At 37.5% G+C, this 25803-nt stretch overlaps 1 protein-coding gene across 1 annotated transcript in view; it reads left to right on the top strand.

The window, feature by feature from the left end:
* The window catches only part of LOC124358055 (ubiquitin-like protein 3), a 43287-nt gene extending 19156 nt beyond the window's left edge, over window positions 1–24131 (top strand). The window contains exons 3-4 of the mRNA XM_046810341.1: window positions 16267–16431; window positions 20841–24131. Of these exons, the coding sequence (XP_046666297.1) occupies window positions 16267–16431; window positions 20841–20905 (230 nt within the window). The 3' untranslated portion in view covers window positions 20906–24131. The remainder of the gene's footprint in view (window positions 1–16266; window positions 16432–20840) is intronic.
* The last annotated feature ends 1672 nt before the right edge of the window (window positions 24132–25803 follow it).

The following is a 25803-nucleotide window of genomic DNA, read 5'->3' as shown; positions in this document are numbered from 1 at the left end:
ATGAGTAAACTATCTGAGATTGGCAGTGTTAGTTAATCACTGAACTGAGAAGTAGGAAGGCTCGCTCCGGTAACCGGCCGGGCAGGCGAGTCGCTTGCAAGCACACTATCTGAGATTGGCAGTGTTAGTTAATCACTGAACTGAGAAGTAGGAAGGCAACCGGCCGGGCAGGCGAGTCGCTTGCAAGCACACTATCTGAGATTGGCAGTGTTAGTTAATCACTGAACTGAGAAGTAGGAAGGGCAACCGGCCGGGCAGGCGAGTCGCTTGCAAGCACACTATCTGAGATTGGCAGTGTTAGTTAATCACTGAACTGAGAAGTAGGAAGGCAACCGGCCGGGCAGGCGAGTCGCTTGCAAGCACACTATCTGAGATTGGCAGTGTTAGTTAATCACTGAACTGAGAAGTAGGAAGGCAAACCGGTCGGGCAGGCGAGTCGCTTGCAAGCACACTATCTGAGATTGGCAGTGTTAGTTAATCACTGAACTGAGAAGTAGGAAGGCTCGCTCCGGTAACCGGCCGGGCAGGCGAGTCGCTTGCAAGCACACTATCTGAGATTGGCAGTGTTAGTTAATCACTGAACTGAGAAGTAGGAAGGCAACCGGCCGGGCAGGCGAGTCGCTTGCAAGCACACTATCTGAGATTGGCAGTGTTAGTTAATCACTGAACTGAGAAGTAGGAAGGCAACCGGCCGGGCAGGCGAGTCGCTTGCAAGCACACTATCTGAGATTGGCAGTGTTAGTTAATCACTGAACTGAGAAGTAGGAAGGCTCGCTCCGGTAACCGGCCGGGCAGGCGAGTCGCTTGCAAGCACACTATCTGAGATTGGCAGTGTTAGTTAATCACTGAACTGAGAAGTAGGAAGGCAACCGGTCGGGCAGGCGAGTCGCTTGCAAGCACACTATCTGAGATTGGCAGTGTTAGTTAATCACTGAACTGAGAAGTAGGAAGGCAACCGGCCGGGCAGGCGAGTCGCTTGCAAGCACACTATCTGAGATTGGCAGTGTTAGTTAATCACTGAACTGAGAAGTAGGAAGGCAACCGGCCGGGCAGGCGAGTCGCTTGCAAGCACACTATCTGAGATTGGCAGTGTTAGTTAATCACTGAACTGAGAAGTAGGAAGGCAACCGGCCGGGTAGGCGAGTCGCTTGCAAGCACACTATCTGAGATTGGCAGTGTTAGTTAATCACTGAACTGAGAAGTAGGAAGGCAACCGGCCGGGCAGGCGAGTCGCTTGCAAGCACACTATCTGAGATTGGCAGTGTTAGTTAATCACTGAACTGAGAAGTAGGAAGGCTCGCTCCGGTAACCGCTGTACCCGCTACACTAGGGAGTAGACTTCCGATTCACCGCCACCGGCCGGGCAGCGAGTTGCTTTATATCAGTAAATAAACAGACCTAGTAGAGATGAGTATAATACAATTTAGGGGATGAATCAACTTCGATTCAAAAAGTTGGTCAGATTATTTCTGGAATTCATAACCTCTGAGACAAAAAATGATTTTATATTTTCCTGGTTCTAAAACAAAATTTCCGGGTTATTTTCCACCGGTGCGTTATATTTCGTTATTCCCGGTCGGGTGGCCCTCCTCGATGTTATGGTATTACAATGGGGGGGGGGGGAGGGCGGTGAGTCCCACCACTGGTTTCAAAGTCATATTTTCCTGGTTCTAAAACGAAATTTCTGGTTTATTTTCCACCGGTGCGTTATATTCCGTTATTCCCGGTCGGGTGGCCCTCCGCGATGTTACGGTATTGAAGGGGGCGGGGGGTGGCGAGTCACAACACTGGTTTCAAAGTTATATTTTTCTGCTTCTAAAACGGAATTTCTGGCTTATTTTCCACTGGTGCGTTATATTTCGTTATTCCCGGTCGGGTGGCCCTCCGCGATGTTACGGTATTAAAGGGGGGGGGGTGGTGGCGAGTCCCACCACTGGTTTCAAAGTTATATTTTCCTGGTTCTAAAACGAAATGTCCGGCTTATTTTCCGCAGGTGCGATATATTCTGTTATTCCCGGTCGGGTAGCCCTCCGCGATGTTACGGTATTAAAAGGGGGGGGGGGTGGCGAGTCCCACCACTGGTTTCAAAGTTATATTTTCCTGGTTCTAAAACGAAATGTCCGGCTTATTTTCCGCAGGTGCGTTATATTCCGTTATTCCCGGTCGGGTGGTCCTCCGCGATGTTACGGTATTAAAAGGGGGGGGGGTGGCGAGTCCCACCACTGGTTTCAAAGTTATATTTTCCTGGTTCTAAAACGAAATGTCCGGCTTATTTTCCCCAGGTGCGTTATATTCCGTTATTCCCGGTCGGGTGGCCCTCCGCGATGTTACGGTATAACAACGGGGAGGGGGGGTGGCAAGTCCCACCACTGGTTTCAAAGTTATATTGTCCTGGTTCTAATACGAAATTTCTGGCTTATATTTCCACCGGGGCGTTATTTTCCGGTGTTCTCGGTCGGGTGGCCCTCCGGGATGTTACAGTATTACAGGGGGGGGGGGGGGTGGCGAGTCGCACCACTGGTTTCAAAGGTATATTTTCCTGGTTCTAAAACGAAATGTCCGGCTTATTTTCCACCGGTGCGTTATATTTCGTTATTCCCGGTCGGGTGGCCCTCCGCGATGTTACGGTATTAAAGGGGGGGGGAGGGGTGGCGAGTCCCACCACTGGTTTCAAAGTTATATTTTCCTGGTTCTAAAACGAAATGTCCGGCTTATTTTCCCCAGGTGCGTTATATTCCGGTGTTCTCGGTCGGGTGGCCCTCCGGGATGTTACAGTATTACAAGGGGGGGGTGGCGAGTCGCACCACTGGTTTCAAAGTTATATTTTCCTGGTTCTAAAACGAAATGTCCGGCTTATTTTCCGCAGGTGCGTTATATTCCGTTATTCCCGGTCGGGTGGCCCTCCGCGATGTTACAGTATTACAGGGGGGGGGGAGGGTGGCGCGTCACATCACTGGTTTCAAAGTTTTTTTTCTGTTTCTAAAACGGAATTTCTTTCTTATTTTCCACTGGTGCGTTATATTTCGTTATTCCCGGTCGGGTTGCCCTCCGCGATGTTACAGTATTACAAGGGGGGGTGGCGAGTCGCACCACTGGTTTTAAAGTTATAATTTTCTGCTTCTAAAACGGAATTTCTGGCTTATTTTCCACTGGTGCTTTATATTTCGTTATTCCCGGTCGGGTGGCCCTCCGCGATGTTACAGTATTACAAGGGGGGGTGGCGAGTCCCACCATTGGTTTCAAAGTTATATTTTCCTGGTTCTAAAACGAAATGTCCGGCTTATTTTCCGCAGGTGCGTTATATTCCGTTATTCCCGGTCGGGTGGCCCTCCGCGATGTTACGGTATTAAAAGGGGGGGGGGGTGGCGAGTCCCACCACTGGTTTCAAAGTTATATTTTCCTGGTTCTAAAACGAAATGTCCGGCTTATTTTCCCCAGGTGCGTTATATTCCGTTATTCCCGGTCGGGTGGCCCTCCGCGATGTTACGGTATAACAACGGGGAGGGGGGTGGCGAGTCCCACCACTGGTTTCAAAGTTATATTGTCCTGGTTCTAATACGAAATTTCTGGCTTATATTCCACCGGTGCGTTATATTCCGGTGTTCTCGGTCGGGTGGCCCTCTGGGATGTTACAGTATTACAGGGGGGGGGGGGCGAGTCGCACCACTGATTTCAAAGTTATATTTTCCTGGTTCTAACACGAAATGTCCGGCTTATTTTCCACCGGAGCGTTATATTTCGTTATTCCCGGTCGGGTGGCCCTCCGCGATGTTACAGTATTACAGGGGGGGAGGGTGGCGAGTCACACCACTGGTTTCAAAGTTATATTTTTCTGCTTCTAAAACGGAATTTCTGGCTTATTTTCCACTGGTGCGTTATATTTCGTTATTCCCGGTCGGGTAGCCCTCCGCGATGTTACAGTATTACAAGGGGGGGTGGCGAGTCCCACCACTGGTTTCAAAGGTATATTTTCCTGGTTCTAAAACGAAATGTCCGGCTTATTTTTCACCGGTGCGTTATATTCCTTCATTCCCGGTCGGGTGGCCCTCCGCGATGTTACGGTATTACAAGGGGGGGGAGGGTGGCGAGTCCTATCACTGGTTTCAAAGTTATATTTTCCTGCTTATAAAACGAAATTTCTGGCTTATTTTCCACCGGTGCGTTATATTTCGTTATTCCCGGTCGTGTGGCCCTCCGCGATATTACGGTATAACAACGGGGAGGGGGGTGGCGAGTCCCACCACTGGTTTCAAAGTTATATTGTCCTGTTTCTAATACGAAATTTCTGGCTTATATTCCACCGGTGCGTTATATTCCGGTGTTCTCGGTTTGGTGGCCCTCCGGGATGTTACAGTATTACAAGGGGGGGGGGCGGGTGGCGAGTCCCACCACTGGTTTCAAAGTTATATTTTCCTGGTTCTAAAACGAAATGTCCGGGTTATTTTCCACCGGTGCGTTACATTCCGTTAGTCCCGGTCGGGTGACCCTCTGCGATGTTACGGTATTACAGGGGGAGGGGTGGGGAGTCCCACCACTGGTTCAAAGTTATATTTTCCTGGTTCTAAAACGAAATGTCCGTGTTATTTTCCACCGGTGCGTTATATTCCGTTAGTCCCGGTCGGGTGGCCCTCCGCGATGTTACGGTATTACAAGGGCGGGGGGGAGGGTGGTGAGTCCCACCACTGGTTTCAAAGTTATATTTTCCTGGTTCTAAAACGAAATTTCTGGCTTATTTTCCACCGGTGCGTTATATTCCGTTAGTCCCGGTCGGGTGGCCCTCCGAGATGTTACAGTATTAAAGGGGGGGGGGGAGGGTGGTCCTCCGCGATGTTACGGTATTATAGAGGGGGAGGGTGGCGAGTCCCACCACTGGTTTCAAAGGTATATTTTCCTGGTTCTAAAACGAAATGTCCGGCTTATTTTCCACCGGTGCGTTATATTCCTTCATTCCCGGTCGGGTGGCCCTCCGCGATGTTACGGTATTAAAGGGGGGGGGGTGGCGAGTCCCACCACTGGTTTCAAAGGTATATTTTCCTGGTTCTAAAACGAAATGTCCGTGTTATTTTCCACCGGTGCGTTATATTCCGTTAGTCCCGGTCGGGTGGCCCTCCGCGATGTCACGGTATTACAGGGGGAGGGGGTGGGCGAGTCCCACCACTGGTTTCAAAGTTATATTTTCCTGTTTTTAAAACGAAATGTCCGGCTTATTTTTCACCGGTGCATTATATTCCGTTAGTCCCGGTCGGGTGGCCCTCCGCGATGTTACGGTATTAAAGGGGGGGGGGGGGTGGCGAGTCCCACCACTGGTTTCAAAGGTATATTTTCCTGGTTCTAAAACGAAATGTCCGGCTTATTTTCCACCGTTGCGTTATATTCCTTCATTCCCGGTCGGGTGGCCCTCCGCGATGTTACGGTATTACAAGGGGGGGGGAGGGTGGCGAGTCCCATCACTGGTTTCAAAGTTATATTTTCCTGCTTATAAAACGAAATTTCTGGCTTATTTTCCACCGGTGCGTTATATTTCGTTATTCCCGGTCGGGTGGCCCTCCGCGATATTACGGTATAACAACGGGGAGGGGGGTGGCGAGTCCCACCACTGGTTTCAAAGTTATATTGTCCTGTTTCTAATACGAAATTTCTGGCTTATATTCCACCGGTGCGTTATATTCCGGTGTTCTCGGTTTAGTGGCCCTCCGGGATGTTACAGTATTACAAGGGGGGGGGGGGGGTGGCGAGTCCCACCACTGGTTCAAAGTTATATTTTCCTGGTTCTAAAACGAAATGTCCGGGTTATTTTCCACCGGTGCGTTATATTCCGTTAGTCCCGGTCGGGTGACCCTCCGCGATGTTACGGTATTACAGGGGGAGGGGTGGGCAGTCCCACCACTGGTTTCAAAGTTATATTTTCCTGTTTTTAAAACGAAATGTCCGGCTTATTTTTCACCGGTGCATTATATTCCGTTAGTCCCGGTCGGGTGGCCCTCCGCTATGTTACAGTATTACAAGGGGGGGGGGGGTGGCGAGTCCCACCACTGGTTCAAAGTTATATTTTCCTGGTTCTAAAACGAAATGTCCGGGTTATTTTCCACCGGTGCGTTATATTCCGTTAGTCCCGGTCGGGTGACCCTCCGCGATGTCACGGTATTACAGGGGGAGGGGTGGGCAGTCCCACCACTGGTTCAAAGTTATATTTTCCTGGTTCTAAAACGAAATGTCCGTGTTATTTTCCACCGGTGCGTTATATGCCGGTGTTCCCGGTCGGTTGGCTCTCCGCGATGTTTCGTGATTTAAAGGGGGGGGGGGGTGAGTCCCACCACTGATTCAATATTTTTCTATATGCAAGTGTTTGAAAAACAATAGACGATGGTTTGTGATTATTGTGTATATATGTGTAATATTAATTTACAAACTACCTCAGTAATCCAGATCGCATTGTATGAAATACTTTGATTATTAACACAGAATAAAATTCCGTTAAAATGTAACGTTAATTTAGACAAAGCAAACAAGTTTTAATTAAAATATTTTTATTCTATTGCCACAATTTACTTTCTTTGTTTAAAGTTTGTTATTGACGATGGGTGGTTTAATAGGATAATAGGATTTCGGACTTTTGCCATCGTTATATGCAGAACACAACATTTCAAGAATTGAAATCTGTCTTATACATCAGATGAATAAATAGTGTGCCCATAAAGATAAAAAGAGAATTAAAATTGTCCAAACATACCCGAAATCTGCTCGGGGTCCGGACAGAAGAAAATGCACCCAAGCGACTGAGGAGCACGTGAGTTCAAGAGCACAATCATATGTGACACCGGCACAGGCGAGAGTGTGACACCGGCACAGGCGAGAGTGTGACACCTGGATTGATTTCAATCCTCGAAACGTTGTGTTATACATTTTGTTACATATAACGATGGCAAATGTCCGAAATCCAAAAATCATTACAAATTTTTGTATGGCCTTCCTTTTGTATGTTATTTTTTTAGGATTAAAGTATTACTGTTTTATTTTTGTTAATTTTAAATACATTGAACAGAAAAGAAACGTAATTACCATTCACATAGTTGGCTATATAAAATGAGAAGTACCAGAATCATACTGAAAATTATTGATTCAAGTTAAGTTATTTCAAAGTAGGTCGAGACTACTGAACAGAGAGAAAACTGATTATCGAGAGAAAGAAGATGAATTGGTTAGTGTAGAAAGTAAGGAAGTGTTTTTTGTAATTTAGAAACTGCTTGGGTGGTAGCCAACTGACGTATTGACCCGATCTGCTGTCTACTGTTACTGTTACTGTTACTGTACCGACTGACCGTGCTTTGCTCTGTAAGCTTGGCCAAGGACTTTCTGTCTCTATCTGTAACACGAAACTAACAAAAATATATCTATATCATCAAATCTCTCAAAGTGTTTTCTTTTTACTATAATTTGAAATTATTCTTGTTAAGGTTGTTAATTGCAACTGGTCTTTTTGCGACATATTTCAAAGTTTTTTATATTTATTTTTAATACGTAATTCATGTATAACTTTGCTTATATTTGAGTTTTTACGGGTTGTTTAGGAAATGTGTTCCTGGGTTTTGAATACACAGCAAATCTGTAGGGGTTGAGTAATCTTTAATAACTTTTTTTTAATTATATATGTTTGGTTTAACATACGGACCATCAGAACTTATCATTGTTGGTCACCATGAGAGGCTGATTGAAAGATGCAATTCAGCCAAATAGTCAGTCTTCATTTGGTAACATGACAGTAATCCAATATTTGTGTGTCTGACAATTCTTCATATGTGTCAAACTAAAAAAGATATTATTTAAGAAAAACTTATCTTTTGCCAATTTTTAACTTTTTTGACCCCTCCCTTTTCAATCCCCTCTCAAACAAGTGTGGTTGACAATTAATACCTTGTTAAAGCAAGTTCCTGGATTGATTCCATAACAACCTTGTGCTTATACAATGCAGCAGATGGCTCTCAGTTCATCTGAGATGTTGGTAGTAATTGTCACGAATATCATTCTTGTTAAAGCAAGTTCCTGGATTGATTCCATAACAACCTTGTGCTTATACAATGCAGCAGATGGCTCTCAGTTCCTAGATGTTAGTAGTAATTGTCACCAATATCATTCTTGTTAAAGCAAGTTCCTGGATTGATTCCATAACAACCTTGTGCTTATACAATGCAGCAGATGGCTCTCAGTTCATCTGAGATGTTGGTAGTAATTGTCACGAATATCATTCTTGTTAAAGCAAGTTCCTGGATTGATTCCATAACAACCTTGTGCTTATACAATGCAGCAGATGGCTCTCAGTTCCTAGATGTTAGTAGTAATTGTCACCAATATCATTCTTGTTAAAGCAAGTTCCTGGATTGATTCCATAACAACCTTGTGCTTATACAATGCAGCAGATGGCTCTCAGTTCCTAGATGTTAGTAGTAATTGTCACCAAAATCATTCTTGTTAAAGCAAGTTCCTGGATTGATTCCATAACAACCTTGTGCTTATACAATGCAGCAGATGGCTCTCAGTTCCTAGATGTTAGTAGTAATTGTCACCAATATCATTCTTGTTAAAGCAAGTTCCTGGATTGATTCCATAACAACCTTGTGCTTATACAATGCAGCTAGATGGCTCTCAGTTCCTAGATGTTAGTAGTAATTGTCACCAATATCTTTTCTTGTTAAAGCAAGTTCCTGGGGGATTGATTCCATAAAACAATCTGTGTGATTATACAATGCAGCATGATGGCTCTCAGTTTCTAGATGTTAGTAGTATATTTTCACCAATATCATTCTTGGTTAAAGCAAAGTTCCTGGATTGATTCCATAAAACAACCTTGTGCTTATACAATGCAGCAGATGGCTCTCAGTTCCTAGATCGTTAGTAGTAATTGTCACAATATCATCTTGTTAAAGCAAGTTCCTGGTTGAATTCCATGACAATCTTGTGTGCTTATACAATGCAGCAGATGGCTCTCACAGTTCCTAGATGTTAGTAGTAATTGTCACCAATATCATTCTGGTTAAAGCAAGTTCCTGGATTGATTCACATAACACCTTGTGCTTTACAATGCAGCAGATGGACTCTCAGTTCCTAGATGTTAGTAGTAATTGTCACCCAATATCATTTTCTTGTTAAAAAGCAAAGTTCCCTGGATTCCATAACCATAACCAACCTAGTGCTTCTTATAACCAATGCAGCAGATGGCCTTCTCTGGTCCTAGAAGTTTTTAGTAGTAAACAATGTCACCCAATATCATTTCTTGTTAAAGCAAGTTCCTGGATTGATTCCATAACCAACCTTGTTGCTTATACAATGCAGCAGATGGGCTCCTCAGTTCTAGATGTTTAGTAGTAATTGTTCACACAATAACACTCATTGTTGTTTTAAAGCATGTTCCTGGAGTTGATGTCCCATAATCAACCTTGTGCTTATACAATGCATGCAGATTGGCTCACAGTTCCTAGATTGTTAGTAGTAATTGTCCAGCCAATATCATTTCTTTGTTAAAGGCAAGTTTTCCTGGATTTGATATCCATAAACAACCTTGATGTTTTCTTATTAACAATGCAGCAGATGGCTCTCAGTTTCCTAGATGTTAGTAGGTTAATTGTCACGCAATATCATTTCTTCATGTTAAAGCAAGTTTCCTGGATTGATTCCTTAAACATACCTTTGTGCTTATACAATTGCAGCAGATGGCTCTCAGTTCCTATAGATGTTAGTTAGTAATTGTCTACCAATATCATTCGGTTTGTTTAAAGCAAGTTTCTCTGGATTGATTCCATAAACAACCTTGTGGCACTTTATCACAATGCAGCAGATGGGCTCTCATGTTCCTAGATGTTACGTAGTCAATTGTCCACCAATTTTCATTCTGTGTTTAAAGCAAGTTCCTGGATTGATTCCATAACAAATCAACCTTGTGCTTATACAATGCAGCAGATGGCTATCTCAGTTCCTAGGAGGTTTGTTAGTAAGTACTTGTCACCAATAACATTCATTCTTGTTAAAGCAAGATTCCTGTGATTGATTCAATAAACAACCTTGTGCTTATAACAATGCAGCAGATGGCGCTCAGTTCCCTAGAATTGTTAGGTAGTAATTGTCACCAATATCTATTCGCTTGTTAAAGGCAAGTTCCTGGATTGTATTCCCATAACAACCTTGTGCTGTATACAATGAAGCTAGATGGCCTCTCAGTTCCTAGAATGTTAGTGAGTAATTGTCACCAAATATCAATTATTGTTAATGCAAGTTCCTGGATTGATTCCATAACAACCTTGTTGCTTAATGACGAATGCAGCAGATGGCTCTCAGTTCCTAGATGTTTAGTAGCTAACTATGTCACCAATATTCAATTCTTGTTAAAGCAAGTTCCTTGGATTGATTCCATAACAACCACCTTTGTGCTTTTATACAATGCAGCAGATGGGCTCTCAGTTACTAATTGTTAGTAATGTAAATTGTCACCAATATCATTCTTGTTAAAGCAAGTTCCTGGAGTCTGATTTCCATAAACACAACCTTGTGCCTTATACAATGGCAGGCAGATGGCTACTCAGTTCCATAAGAAGTTAGTAGTAATATGTTCACCATATCAATTCTTGTTTAAAGGCAAGTTCCTGGATTGATTATCCATAACAACTCAATTGTGCTTATATCAATGCAGCAGATGGCTCTCAGTTCCTAGAATGTTAGTAGTAGATTGTCACCAATAACATTCATGTTAAAGCAAGTTCCTGGCTTTGATTCCATAATCAATCTTGTTGCTTATACAACTGCAGCAAGATGGCTCTCAGTTTCCTAGATGTTAGTAGTAAATTGTCCAACCAATTATCATTTTATTTTTTTCTTGTTAAAAGAGCAAGTTTCCTGGATTGATTCCATAACAATCTTGTGCTATACAATTGGCTAGCAAAAAAAGAAATGGCTCTCAGTCCTAGATGTTAGTAGTAATTGGTCACCAATATCATTCTTGTTAAAAGCAAGTTCCTGGAATTGATTCCATAACTTAACCTTGGTGCTTATAACAATGCAAGCAGATGGCTCTCAGTTCCTAGGATGTTAGTAGTTAATTGTCACCAATATCATTATTGTTAAACCGCAAGTTCCTGCGATTGATTTCCATAACAATCTGTGCTTATACAATGCAGCAGATGGCTCTCCAGGTTCCTAGATGTTAGTTTGTAATTTGTCACCAATATCATTCATTGTTAAAGCTAAGTTTCCATGGAGTTGATTACATTAACAACCTTGTGCTTATTACAATGCAGCAGATTGGCTCTCAGTTTCCTTGATGTTAGTAGTAATTGTTCACCAATATCATTTCTCTTGTTTAAAGCAAGTACCACTGGATTGATTCCATTAACAACCCTTGTGCTTATACACCCCTATGCTGCAGATGGCTCTCAGTTCCTAGATACGTTAGTAGTAAATTGTCACCAATACACCCCCATCATTCATTGTTTAAAGCAAGTTCCTGGGATTGGATTCCATAAACAACCTTGTAGCTTATTACAATGCAAGCAGATGGCTTCTCAGTTCCTAGATTGTTAGTAGTAATTGTCACCAATATTCATTCTTGGTTTAAAGCAAGTTCCTGGATTGATTCCATAACCAACCTTGTGCTTATACAATGCAGCCAGATGGCTCTTCATCTCCTAGATGTTAGTAGTAATTGGTCCACCAATATACATTCTTGTTAAAGGCAAGGTTACCTGGATTGATTCCATAACACCTTGTGCTGTATTAACAATGCAGCAGATGGCTCTCAGTTCCTTAGATGTTAGTAGTAAATGTCACCAATATCATTCTTGTTTAAAGCAAGTCCTGGATTGATTCCCATAAACAATCTGTGCTTATACAAAAGCAGCCAGATGGCATCTCAGGTTCCTAGATGTTAGTAGTAATTGTCACCAATATCTTTCTAGTTTAAAGCAAGTGTTCCCTGGTATTGTATTTCCATAACAACCTTGTTGCTTATACAATGCAGGCAGATGGCTCTCAGTTTCCTAGAATGTTAGTAGTAATTGTCAACCTCAATATCAATTCTTTTAAAGCAAGTTCCTGCGATTGATTCCATAACAAAACCTTGTGCTTTTACTATGCAGCAGATGGCTCTCAGTTCCTAGATGTTAGTAGCTAATTGTCACCAATATCATTCTTGTTTAAAGCAAGTTCCAGGATTGATTCGCATTGAACAACCTTGTGCTTATACAATTGCAGCAGATGGCATCTCAGTTCCTACGAATGTTAGTAGTAATTGTCATCCAATTTCATTTCTTGTTTAAAGCAAGTTCCTGGATTGATTCCATAGACAATCTTTGTGCTGGATAAACAGATGCAGCAGATGGCTCTTCAGTTTCCTTAGATGTTAGTAGTAATTGTCACCAATATCATTCTTGTATAAAGCAAGGTTCCTGGATTGGATTCACCATAAAACAACCTTGTGCTGTTATACAGATGCAAGCAGATGGCTCTCTGTGCCTAGATTTTAGTAGTAATTGTCCCACACAATGATCATTATTGGTTTATAAAGTGTCATGTTCCTGGATTGATTCCATAACAATCTTTGTGCTTATACCAATGCAGCAGATGGCTCTCAGGTCCTAGATGGTAGTAGTAATTTGTCACCAATATCATTCTTGTTAAAGCACAAGTTCCTGGATTGATTCATAACAAATCCTTGTGCTTATACAATGCAGCAGATGGCACTCTCAGTTCATAGATTTTAGTAGTAAATTTGTCACCAATATTCATTCTTGTTTATAAAGAGCAAGTTCCTGGATAGATTCCATAAACAACCTTGTGTGCCTTTTACAATGCAAGCAGATGGCTCTCTGTTCCTAGAGGTTTGTAGTAATTGTCAACCAATATCATTTCTTGTTAAAGCTAAGTTCCTGGATTGATTCATTCATAACAACCTGTGTGATTATTAACAATGCAGCAGATGGCTCTCAGTTCCCTAAGATTGTTAGTAGTAATTGTCACCTAATATCATTCATGTTTAAAGCCAAGTTCCTGGATTGAAAAAGTTTCCATAACAATCTTGTGCTTATACAATGCAGCAGATGGCTCTCAGTTCCCCTAGATGTTAGTAGTAATTGTAACCAATATCATATTCTTGTTTATAGGCATGTTCCTGGATTGACATTCCATAACAATCTGTGCTCTATGACAAACTGCAGCAGATGGCTCCTCAGTTCCTAGGATGTTAGTAGTAATTTGTCACCAATATCATTCTTTGTTAAAGCAAGTTCCGGATTGATTCCATAACAACCTTGTGCTTATAACAATGCAGCAGATGGCTCTCAGTTCCTTAGATGTTAGTAGTAATTGTTCACCAATATCAAATTTCTCTGTTTTAAAGCAAGTTTCCCTGGATTGATTCCATAACAATCATTTGTGCTTATACAATGCAGCAGATGGCTCTCTCATGGTGCTAGAGGTTTAGTAGTAATTGTCACACAAATTATCATTATGGTTAAAGGCAAGGTCCTGGATGATTCCTGGATTGATACTACAACAATCTTGTGCTTATACAATGACAGCAGATGGCTCTCTAGTTCCTAGATGTTAGTAAGTTAATTGTCACCAATATCCATTTCTTGTTAATGATTAGCAAGTTTCCTGGGAATTGATTTCCATAGACACACCTTGTGGCGTTATACAACTGCAGCAGATGGCTCTTCAGATTCCTTACGATGTTTAGTAGTAAATTGGTCACCGAATGATTCATTCTTGTTAAGAGCAAGTTCCCTGGAGTTGAAATTTCCATAACCAACATTGGTGCTTTATACAATGCAGCAAGATGGTTCTATGTTTAGTTCCTAAGATGTAGTAGTTAGTTAAATTGTCAACCAATTTCCATTCTTGTATAAGTTCCTGGATTGATTCCTGGATCTGATTCCATAACAACCTTGTGCTATATACAAATGGCAGCAGATCAGGATGGCTCTCTCAGTTCCAAGATGTTAGTAGTTAATTGTCACCAATATCATTCTTGTATAAAGCAAGTTCCTGGATTGATTCCATAACAACCTTGTTGCTTTATACAATGCAGCAGATGGCTCTCAGTTCCTAGATGTTAGTAGTAATTGTCACCAATATCATTCTTGTTTTAAAAGCAAGTTCCTGGATTGATTCCATAACAACCTTATGATGCTTATACAATGCAGCAGATGGCTCCTCAGTTCCTAGATGTTAGTAGTAATTGTCAACCAATATCATTCTTGTTAAAGCCAAGTTTCCTGGATTTGATTTCCATAACAAACCTCTTGTGCTTATACCAAAATGTCAGCAGATGGCTCTCAAGTTCCTAGATGTTAGTAGTAATTGTCACCAATATCATTCTTGTTAAAGCAAGTTCCTGGATTGATTCCATAACAATCTTGTGCTTATACAATGCAGCAGATGGCTCTCAGTTCCTAGATGTTAGTAGTAATTGTCACCAATATCATTCTTGTTAAAGCAAGTTCCTGGATTGATTCCATAACAATCTTGTGCTTATACAATGCAGCAGATGGCTCTCAGTTCCTAGATGTTAGTAGTAATTGTCACCAATATCATTCTTGTTTAATCTTGGACTAGATTTAAAACCTAATTTTACTAAATACTCGTAATTACTTGTGAGTTGCAGACCATTTGATTTATTTTTTAATATTATTAATTAATTAAATTAAAAGTTAAAATGAGAAATAGTTGGCTTAAGGCCTAGATCTACTAGCAGCAATTTTAATTTTAGCCTTGTGAAAACAATTTTGAACCTCACAATATTTTACACTCTTAGTTTTGGTCATAACATGGTACATGTCTCATTTGAAAGATAACATTAACATATCTCAATGGTTTTTTGTTGTACTTGATCACCGAAATATTTCAATTTACAAGAAAAATTAAAAAGCATTTGGATCTATATTAACCATAATTGAGACATCTCCCTAATTATGCAACCAAAATAAAATTCTGAAAACGTTTTAGTATTAAAATTGTCCATGAGATAAATCTCCTTAACCCTCCAACTGTTGTTTATCAAAATTTTGATAAACATAACCCTTAGCGGATTGTTGTTTGTCAAAATTTTGATAAACAAACATTCCTTTGCATAATCACTCATAACAGTATATTCCGGCAACGTATCGATTCGATTCATGCACCATTGGATTCGGGGAAAAAAAGCATAAGGAATACTATAGTTTTATTCCTCTTTGTATTGTAGTTGCAACGTACCAAGTTCGTAGTTTGGAACGTAAAAGATGTGACCGCCATGTTGTCGATGCCGTCTGAGTTGTTGATGTGACGAGTCGTGTTTATTAGTAAGTTTTAGTAGGTTTATTTGTGTTTTAGTGTTGTGTTTAGTGTGTGGTGAATTTTTAAATATTGCAGTAGTGCAAATAAATTTATTTTAGAATAAATAAATTTCTCGAAAATTTTTCGCAAAAGTTTTGAGTAATGACAAAATGAAACTTTTTTCGACTCTTCAAAAAAAAGTTATGGAATTTATTTTACTACTGCTGTATAGTTTACTTCATTCTGAGTAATAAAATATGCAATATAACATGTATTGAAGTAAAACTGTATTAGTAAAACTTTTATTAGCAAACTCTTACATATACACCCTATTTTCACAATTTATGCGCATCGCTGCTTTTTGTTATATAAAGTTATTATAGTTTCATAAATTTGTATAATGCTTATGTGTTTCTGAAACTAGAATAAATTTGACACACAATGGTACTCTCACTTTTATAGTTTTCTTACTATAACTTGGTTTGCTAGGTATGGTCCCCCCAAATAAAAATTAAAAAAAATGTAAATTTTGAATTTCATGGAAAAAAAATTTTAGTAAAAATTTTTTTAAGGCCAAATTTAAATACTAATATTATTATATGTTTAATTCTGAACACAAAAATATATACTTCTATATATATTACTTTTAATTTATATTTTTAATAAATTTTTTAAAAAACCCTTGCACGAGGCTCGAAAACATGCCGCCACTACAGGAAAAAATCTTAAATTTCCAATGGAGATAATTAAAACTATTTATGCATTATTATTACCACCGTTCTTGAAAATTGCTACTTAGTAGTTTATATATTATTTAAAGCCAATTCTGGAGTAATGTCCATGAAATCAATTGTAGGGTAGTTCAATAGTAGAAACTGCTCTGCCCATTTCTGCTAACTTTACCTTAGTTGTTATGTGGGCAGTTGTCAACTGGCTATTTAAAATAAAAAGCTTTGGACTGTGTTGCAGACTGGGCGGAGGAGGCGGTGGAGAAAGCAGAGATTCTGCGGCTGATCTACCAAGGCCGATTCCTACACAGCAATGTAACATTGGGCGCACTAGGCCTGCCCTTCGGCCGTACCACAGTCATGCACTTAGTCCCTCGGGAGAACCTGCCCGAGCCCAACTCCCAAGGTGAGACCTGGGATGGCCACTTCATGTGGGTGCCCAAGGACTCCTGATAACTCTCCTCCCTTACTCTTCTCCCTTAACTCCACCACCAATCTGTAAATTCTTCAAATATACTTTCTTACACTTTCCTTAAATCTGTTTTCATTTAGTAGAGTTTAACTACAAGGTATGTTCAAAAAGTAATGGGAATTTCCAATTTTTGAAAAAGAAAATTATTTACTTGTCTACATTAATGTTGTCACCTTCGAAATAGTCCAAATTATTATTACAAGTGCTTCTTCCAATCCTCAAAACACTTCTCAAACTCGATCTTTAAGATATCCTTTAGTTCTTTCAGCGATACACTTTTAATGTCATCTGTGCTTGTTAAATGATGGCCAATGAAAACCTATTAAGGTTCACTTTAATTTTTGAAATGAAAAAACGTGAATCGTTTTTGGCAAAAAATTACTTTAATGATTCCTAAGCAATTTCCATTTAACGGTTTTTGTTTAAAATTTGAAAATTTTGGAACACATTTTGCTACCACACATTTAATACCCAAAACATTCTAAACAATTTCATGACATAAGCCAATTGTATGCCAACATTGTGTGACTTCTCTGGGTGCAATACTGAGATCGTGCATAACCATTTCTTCCACTTTTGTCATCTTCAATGGCTTCACTGCCTTGTTGTCACACAAAATTTGATAAAAATTCATTGGTCCATTATTTTTAACTAACAAAAATTGCTGAATTCATAAAAGAAGAACTAAACTTAGCAGCTTCCACTCAAAAATTAAACAATGACTACAGCTGGAAGGTTTAATATACTTCAGAAGAATGAGTACCAACATAATAGAAACAATTTTGACAATCGTTCTTTCCAAACCCGCGAAGCTTAAAAATTCCCTCTTTGAACACACCTCGTATATAGCTACAAGATTTACGCTAAAAAATTATATAACTAGATAATGCAGTTGTATTATTTGGGCTGTGTCATTTATTAATTTAGATTCTTTATGAATTTGTATTTAATGATTTAGCACTTTACTGGTTTATACGGAAAAATTCAGCTTGCCTTTCTAGAGTATATACTATATATATATATATATTATATTAAAAGTGTATTAGAATGTAAATACATTAAATGTTCGTTTGGAAAAACTCTTCTTCGAAACTTGCCATGAGAGTTTAGAAGGTTAAAGGTTTAACTAACTACATTGACTGTGCAATATTCAAAGCCAATAAGATAACTACGAATGTACCAGAAACTGAATCTTTCTAAAGCCGTTATTCAAAAGTTATAAAAGATTAAATTTATATTTAAGAATTAATATTGTACTAGAAACCACAGGAAAGACCTGATATACCTATCAAATTCAAATTTTGCATTGTGTGTACCAGACAAAATAGTCATTTTATAACTCAAGCTAGTTTCAAAATATTTTTAAAAACTAATACTTTCTGCTGCACATCACTTCTAAACATTGCCAACACATTTAAAATCTTGAGAGGTTTCAGCCTCACTGTTGAGAGCTGTCGTCAATGAAGATGTTAAACTAAAACATATGGTACAGACCTTCCGATTGCTTTGTGTATTAACTTTTTGGCAAACATCATTTAAATATTTCATTACTTTGATTGTGGTCGTGAATATGTTAAAGTCCAGAAGGTAGTATTTCCAAATGAGCCACTGTTTCACTTTTGGAAGATTTAATGCAACTTCACGAAACTTTACTCGATGTTCAGAAAGTAAACTTTTATCTGAAATGTAATAAGTTCTACTCTCTTGAATTTAAAACAACAATTAATTGATCTCAGTGAGAAGAGAGGTAAAATATTGCCAGTTGATTGTTCGTCTCGCCTGTCGACTGTGATTGGCTGAAACTTGGCTCAAAATAATGAACAACAAGGAGAAGTGTACAGGAAAAGTTTGGATACCCAGAGGAGTGAAACTCGACTCTCAGACTACACCTCCTCGCCTCAACCGCAGTCGTCAACTCTGCTTTTAACTCGGTTTGTTTGTATTTTTTTTTGTACTAACCTATGAGGAATTTGAGGCTTATTTCTTTCTATTTTATTGTGAAAATTAGGAGTTCAGTTTTAAACTGTGTGTTTGTATATTTTCAGATATCTTCGGTCTTGATCTTACTAAAAATTACTTATAATATATTTGTACATATGTACATTATTAAATTCACTTTCAAATTATATTTTTAATTTGAAATGTGCAAGAGAATGTGAAAGAAAAATGTAAATTTATAACCATGTTTCAGCAAGATTTAACCCTTTTAGTAGAACATTGTCTGTTGTCTTACCCGAGTTCTGGCAGCCTGTTTTACCCAAAATGTAGTAGTTTTGGAAAAAATTTTAACATATTTATTTGAAGAGACAATATTATAATTCCTTAATTGGTTTGTTCATTATAAAGTAAATAATAAACCCCCCACATACAATATTTTGTCCAAATATATAAATATGCAAACAAAAGAATAAAAAAAGTTAAAATGTTCACAGTGTGATAAAGTTTGATTTTTATGTATAATATCAATTAATATATAATTTTAAATTTATTTTTTACTGAGTTTCACTGTACCAACCAACAATCAATAAAAAATACATTACAATATAATTATATATACCTCAAAACGAAATTGAAAAAGTAAAATTTAACTGCTGGTACCACAGATGTAATCAAACTATAAACTGCTTTAAGGCGGCTACAGATATATTTTTAAATAAAAATATGAAACAAAGTAAATTTGTTATAACGTTTACTAAATTTGTTATCGTGTTATATAGACTGATTGGAATCAAAATTATACTAGTAAAATAAAAAATAGTAGTTTCAACGTTTTGTAATTATTTCCACCAAGTATCTAGTGTGAGTTATTTCCACCATAGTGTGAGTAATGTGTCTATGATAATAAAACCACAATACAAAACATACCACGGTAAATAGAATGTAATGTAAGTACCTTCTGCCAAACGTGAACAAACAGGCTGAACTGAGTGATTTGCAGTTTTAATAACAAAATTTAATATAAATATTCAATGACCACCAAAAGCATGAAAAAATTTATATGGTGCAGATTTTAGAACAAAAAGATGGTTGTTTAGCAGTCTGTACCGTTATATAATTACAGTGTGTTTTAAGAAATATGTAAAATCACCTACAGGGATCCCTGCACTTCTAGACTCACAGAAGCGATTCATGGAATCGGTCACAGTGATGTCATAGCACTAAAAGGGTTAATTGTAACACGTCCGAAAAATATTGTCTACTGTTCACCATAACGATCTTTAATTTAATTTTGATAAAGAAATATGGTTAGTTATATTTTAGAATAGATTGCGTGAGAATGCTTTTTACCACAAGTAAGTATATGAATTACAGTCATCATTTTGTAGCTTAATTTAAGTATTAAAAATTCTTTATAATCCCTAGATTCGTATTGTAGAAGGAACATTGTAGGAATCTCATTTTGGACACAAATATTTGACTAAGAACATTTTCCATTGGACGAAATTAAATAAAAATCATGTAGAGCAATCTCAGTAACAACAGTGTACTTCATAATGTAAACTTTTTTAGAGAAGTGTAAAGTTTTGAATTATCCGGTTTCTTAAATTTATGCAGATTCAGTAGAACGTGAGTTTAGCAACTGATATTATAATTTACATCTAGGCAACTCATGGTGGCAGTCCAATAACTTTGGTCGGAGTGACTTGTATTATAAGCCTAGCCCGGACCTGAGGAAGATGCTCCTTCTCAACCTGTTTGGACTGTTAGAGGTGGCAATAGCACTAGCCCCACCACAAACCTGTCCATGGCTGTGGTGCACCACAAAATCTGAGCATGAGATGATGGCTCCTGTGTCCCATACCCTTTTGAATGTCCCTCAATCTAGAAACTTTTGCAAAAGATTTTTTAAATTAACTTGCAATAAATTAACAATAATAATAATAATGTTGTTAATCTCTCCTCACAGTATCTGGGCCATCACTGCACTATATTCCAGGTGGAGGGAGATATTCTCTGCCTGTGCCTCACTAGGATTAACAAGGGGCTACCACAATAAGCACATCTTTATATCTTTTTTAGCCAAGCAGCTTTGCTGGCTCGAAACCAACTTAGAACTCTGTATTAGGAATCATGTTGGGTTGGCACAGATGTGCCTCAGGCTGAGGACTAGCCTTATTTTTAATCAATCAATTAGGTATAGGATATTCTGGGCTTCTTTAAATTTGTCTTAACTTTAGTTTAATATCTTTTTGAACAAATTGTTGGATTTGAAATACCAAATGTGAAAATTTATGCTAAGACAATAAAGCTGTGCAAAAGAGGCAAGCAGCTTATGGAAGTTTTGCTGACACATGTGATGTGGCTGTACAATGTGAGTAACGTTGCCGTGTCGCTTGTTGCAGACCAGCGGCAGAAGAGCAAGGGCGGAGGAAGCAGTTGCTGCTCCACTTCCTGTGTCATCTTGTAATGCGACAACCGACGACAGCGAGCTAAGCGAACTACCTCGAGGCAAAGCGTCAGGAAGGTGCATCAAAATGTATATGTGATTCAATGTCTTTCCCCGTGAATTTTTTATTCTTGCCTCGAACACTTCTCCGCTGAGACAGGTTGTGATATCGGACTCGAGTGCGTTGCGTTGCGGTTGCGTCCAGATCCCTTGGTCATTGAAGCGATATATTGTGGTGTATTATATAGTGTCTTTGTTTAGTGTGCGGGACTCCGTATCTTCATGTATGGGAGTATATTATGATTGTTATAATTATGCCGTTTGTATATAATATTGGGCCGGGCCGGACTAGGAATTGTTTGACACTTTCCTTAGTAACACCAGATTGAGTATTGTGTAGAGATCTAGTTTCAACAGTTTCAGACCTATGGTTACAAAAGTTTTGTTCATAATAAAATTGGTGGTTTTAGTTTTTGACTTTTGTTTCAGTATTTTATTTCATTACATTTTTATGAATCCAATTTGAATTTTATTAATATTATTGTTTTTTAATTTTAGTCCTTAAGTTTTCTTTGTTGAATCTCATTGTTTCTATTGATTAAATCAATGATCTGAATATAATTGCATGATTTAAAAAAGCTAATAAAAATGAGATAATTATAGTTAAGCTAAATCTACTTAGAGGGATGGTTAATCTGTGATTCTGTTAATATTTTATGTATAAAATAAATTTCCAATGCAATGCTTTCTGGTAATGATAAATTTTATTGCGTTTTCCTCAGTTATTAAATCTTTGAAAAGAGCTTCCATTAATAATTAGTCAGTGGTTTCTTCATTCCTTCATTGTTTACAAGTGATTTACTTTCTGTTTATGTCGTTATAATCTTAGTTTTGTATAACAATATGGCTTTTTATTATTTATGTATGGGTCTTTTTTCCTTGTTCTACCAAAAATGTAATTACTGTAAAGTGTTTTTTTAAAGTTAATTATAGTGATGGTTTGTGAACAAATTTTATCCCGTTTCAAAATATTATCAAATTTTTATTTAAAATGTAATACAATTTCTATTTAATTACTAAAAACATCTGTCTGCATGTATACACCACATTCTCTGAGCTTTCACAAATGTATTTAAATGCTCTCCTGTCTTTATTATTGCAAATATTCTTACAACTGTTTGTAACAAAAACTAATTTATAAAGTCATCACGATTGATAAATTGTGAAGATTGAAAAATAAAGGTAAATCAAGCCATGCACTTAATGAATACATTCTTTTCACAAGAACTATTTGTTATTAATATCAATTTAAACTTGTGAAAGCTGTTGAAACTAGAGAAGGAAAAACAATTTGTGTTTAATATGGTATTAACACAGAAGCATATATATGTACATATTATTTCTTATTGTTACGATTTATTGCCTACAGTAAGTATATTTTCAATAATCACTCTGTACAGTCTATAATCTCTTGTTTATGGAGGAGAGCTTGTGGTAACACTGAACAGACACAATATGCTATCACCTATTCCAGTAGCCTCGTTATGTTTGAGTTAATGGCAAGCACTTGACGACGTTACAGCTATTCTTCTACCCTTCAAGTCAAAACAAAAGAAAAATAACACTAATTACCTTTTTTGTATTAAAACTTTTAACTTAATCTCTTTGTCTTTCAACCTTGTGACAAAACCAAGTATCCATTCTTCAGTAAAGGTCATAAATGGAAAATATATGTGTGCTTTTAGTATTCTCATCACGGTTTTCCAATGTTTTATTTATAATATAGAACAACTTTTCAGTATTAAAAAAAAAGTACAGTAAATTATTTTTAACAATAATTATCGCTATTATACAGTGTTTCACAAATTTTTTCAGGCTTTTACCTCTGAGATGAGTTTTTGTAGAACAACCCTACAACTTTATTAATGTTACATATAAATAAATTGAATGGCCTTTGGCAGAAGACTACACAGGTATCCACACTCATTCTTGCATTGTTTTTACTATTGGATATAAAAGTCAGCAGGCTTACCTTGAAAACTTCATTCTAGTGTCTGCTGATTCAAAAGAAGCCCATAAAGACACATCAAAGTACACATATTTAGGAATTTTTAATCCTGCATACAATAAAAACTCCTAAATGTGTGTAATGTCAAGTGTTTGCGTCTTTCAAATCGTGGATTCTTAAGGAATTTTTCTAGGTAAACCTGCTGATTTTCTTATCCATTGTAATAATACTTGGCCACAATACACTCAAATAAGGAAGATAAGAATTTCTAATGAATCCTCTTATTATAATGATATTTTGAGTTGACTCAGTAAATAGAACGATGAAGCTCTGCTTGGGTGGAGCATGCAGTGTCTGTTTATTTTCTTGCCCTGTATATTGATAGAAAATATGCCCTCAGTCGCTATGTCTGTCTGTCTGCATGATTTGTTCTCGTTGCGACTGATTTCAACCAGATTTATTATTGTTAAAATATTAATGGATATATGAGATGTAAATTTGTCTTTAAGAACTTATTGTACATTTTTGTAATAATTTGTTTCCTAAATAGAGATGTATCCATTCTAGCAGGCATATTGGTACGAGTAAGATCTATTTGCATTAAAATTGGTTTTATTTTTATCTATGCTGATTATATAGGGCAGTAATTTATTCATTGAATGATGGGATTGTATATTACAATTGTTGGTGATTCATGAATTAAAAAACTTAGTTAAAAACATAATATACGCTATATTGTTGAATTTGAAAGAAAATTTCTCTATTTATCGTAATTAATATTAAGTATGTTATTTTGAAAAATTTAGTTCTGCTGGTTAAGAAATATTAAATTTCACTTTCGAATCAATCCTATTGCTCCTCCTGTAATACATAAATATAAAATTTGTATTATAACCATTTCATTATTTATTTTACCACAGAATGTACTATAGCATGATTTATTTTTTATACTTATTGCTGGCATGCAGATTACGTGTTGGTAGTACTGCTGGAATGGAGCCATGTGATAGGTCGGCTTGGGTCGGTCCGCTCTGGGCCTGCTTGTATCACACTATATATGTTTGTCTTCACGTTCAGTTTATTGTAAATATTAGCGATGTAATATTTTTTTAAAAAAACAAAAGAAATAACAATATGTTGCGTAATGATGATTGTAATTTTTCTTAGAATTTTATTTAGCTGAAGACGAAGTAGTGTTGACAATTATCTAGAATAAAGTTGATCAATTGAAACGCTCAAGAGTGTTCATTCTTTATCCATCCTTGGGATCAAAATCTAAATAAATTTTATTGTATAGCTGGGAGAAACTCCTGCAATACCATAGAATATTTGTGGTTCATTTTGTGTGCGGTATTTCTGCTTAGGTCATCTAAGTAAAGGCCTAGCTTTCTCTTTTGCCTTATTCTCATTAGTAGTGTTTTAATATAATTACCTTCATAATTATTTTTGATAATTTTAATTTAGTGTATATAATTTTTGAAAATATACTGGTTTCACCTTGCATAAACTTAAGTACAGTCCAGCGACATCACCAGCTTCAAGAGACATTGAAAGTACACCGACTCCACTAACAACTCACTGGCTTATACCTCTCCAATATCCTAAAAGTGTATTAAACACGTAGAGTAATGAGAATTCTTGGAACAGTTGGAGAAATGTTGATTTGATCAACTAGTAATGATCACACAATTTTTCAATGTTAATTATTGTTTTGTACAGGCATTTCAAAAGCCAATTTCAATGCAACAACTGTGATAAATTGTATATTGGGCAAACCAAAAGGAACATCAAAACACGATTGATGAACTTCTTGCACATATACAATATGGAAGGTCTGAACAATTTTGCAATTAGTATAAGAAGTTAAAAATACAATACACTTGGTAAACATTTGACATTAAAAAAAAAAAAAAAAAAATGTATAATGGAGACAGACCAATTAAAAATTTTATACTGGCTAACCATATTTCCAAATGCCTTACAATGTGTTATTTTTAAACATATATATTTTGTGTGTGGAGTTTTCTGCAGATGAAATCAATTTTGAAAGGCCGCACACAAAATAAAAATTAACATTAGAATATTGTATGATTACTAGTTGTTATCGTTGTAGAACATTGCTAGTTGTATCAAAAATAAATCTACGTATACATTTAATGAATATTAAATCTATATCTGTACAACTATATAAAAATCAAATGGTATGGATGTGTGTGTTACTCAATCACGTAAAAACTACAGATTCTACGGACATTTTACATGGATTATTAGGGTCTCCGGTAAACATATAAGCCTATTGCTATTTCGAAAATCCCTCTGGGCTATGCCCCACTGGTCTCTAAAGCTGAAAAATAACTTTTTATTAAAATATATTTTGGAATCATCGTTTATCTGGATAAGAAAATTATTAGTTTTGGGGGGGAAAATATGCTTTTAACTGTATGTATGCAAATAAGTATGCAGTGCGTGGTCAGTACTGTAATGCAAAGTATTAAAGACAAAGTTGTTATCTATGTATATATATTTTCCTGATTGGACAAAAAGAATTATGCCACATAAAAATTCTGAGACTGATGTAATTTGCATTGACCATAAATTACACTTTTTGACATATTATCTAGATCGTGGTAACAAGGCAGATGAGCTTATACATGTCCAAAGCTGCGGATAACTGTTGCTAAATATAATTGTACTTTATAAATAAATTGGTATTACATAAAGAGTTTCATGGTGTCGGTGATGTCAGTTCTTGCCACTGTCGAAGTATGAGACACGAGATCACCTGTCAACACTACAATGTGGTAGTAACAATCATTGTACAGAGGCGTCACATTCAGCAAAAGTTGAATAACCTTTAACGTGTTAAGGTTAGTCTGTAAATTGATATTACATAAAGAGTTTCATGGTGTCG

Source organism: Homalodisca vitripennis, chromosome 3 (genome assembly GCF_021130785.1).
Source record: "Homalodisca vitripennis isolate AUS2020 chromosome 3, UT_GWSS_2.1, whole genome shotgun sequence".
In the NCBI taxonomy this organism is placed as follows: Eukaryota; Metazoa; Arthropoda; class Insecta; order Hemiptera; family Cicadellidae; genus Homalodisca; species Homalodisca vitripennis.
This window is presented reverse-complemented; position numbering and strand designations above follow the sequence as displayed.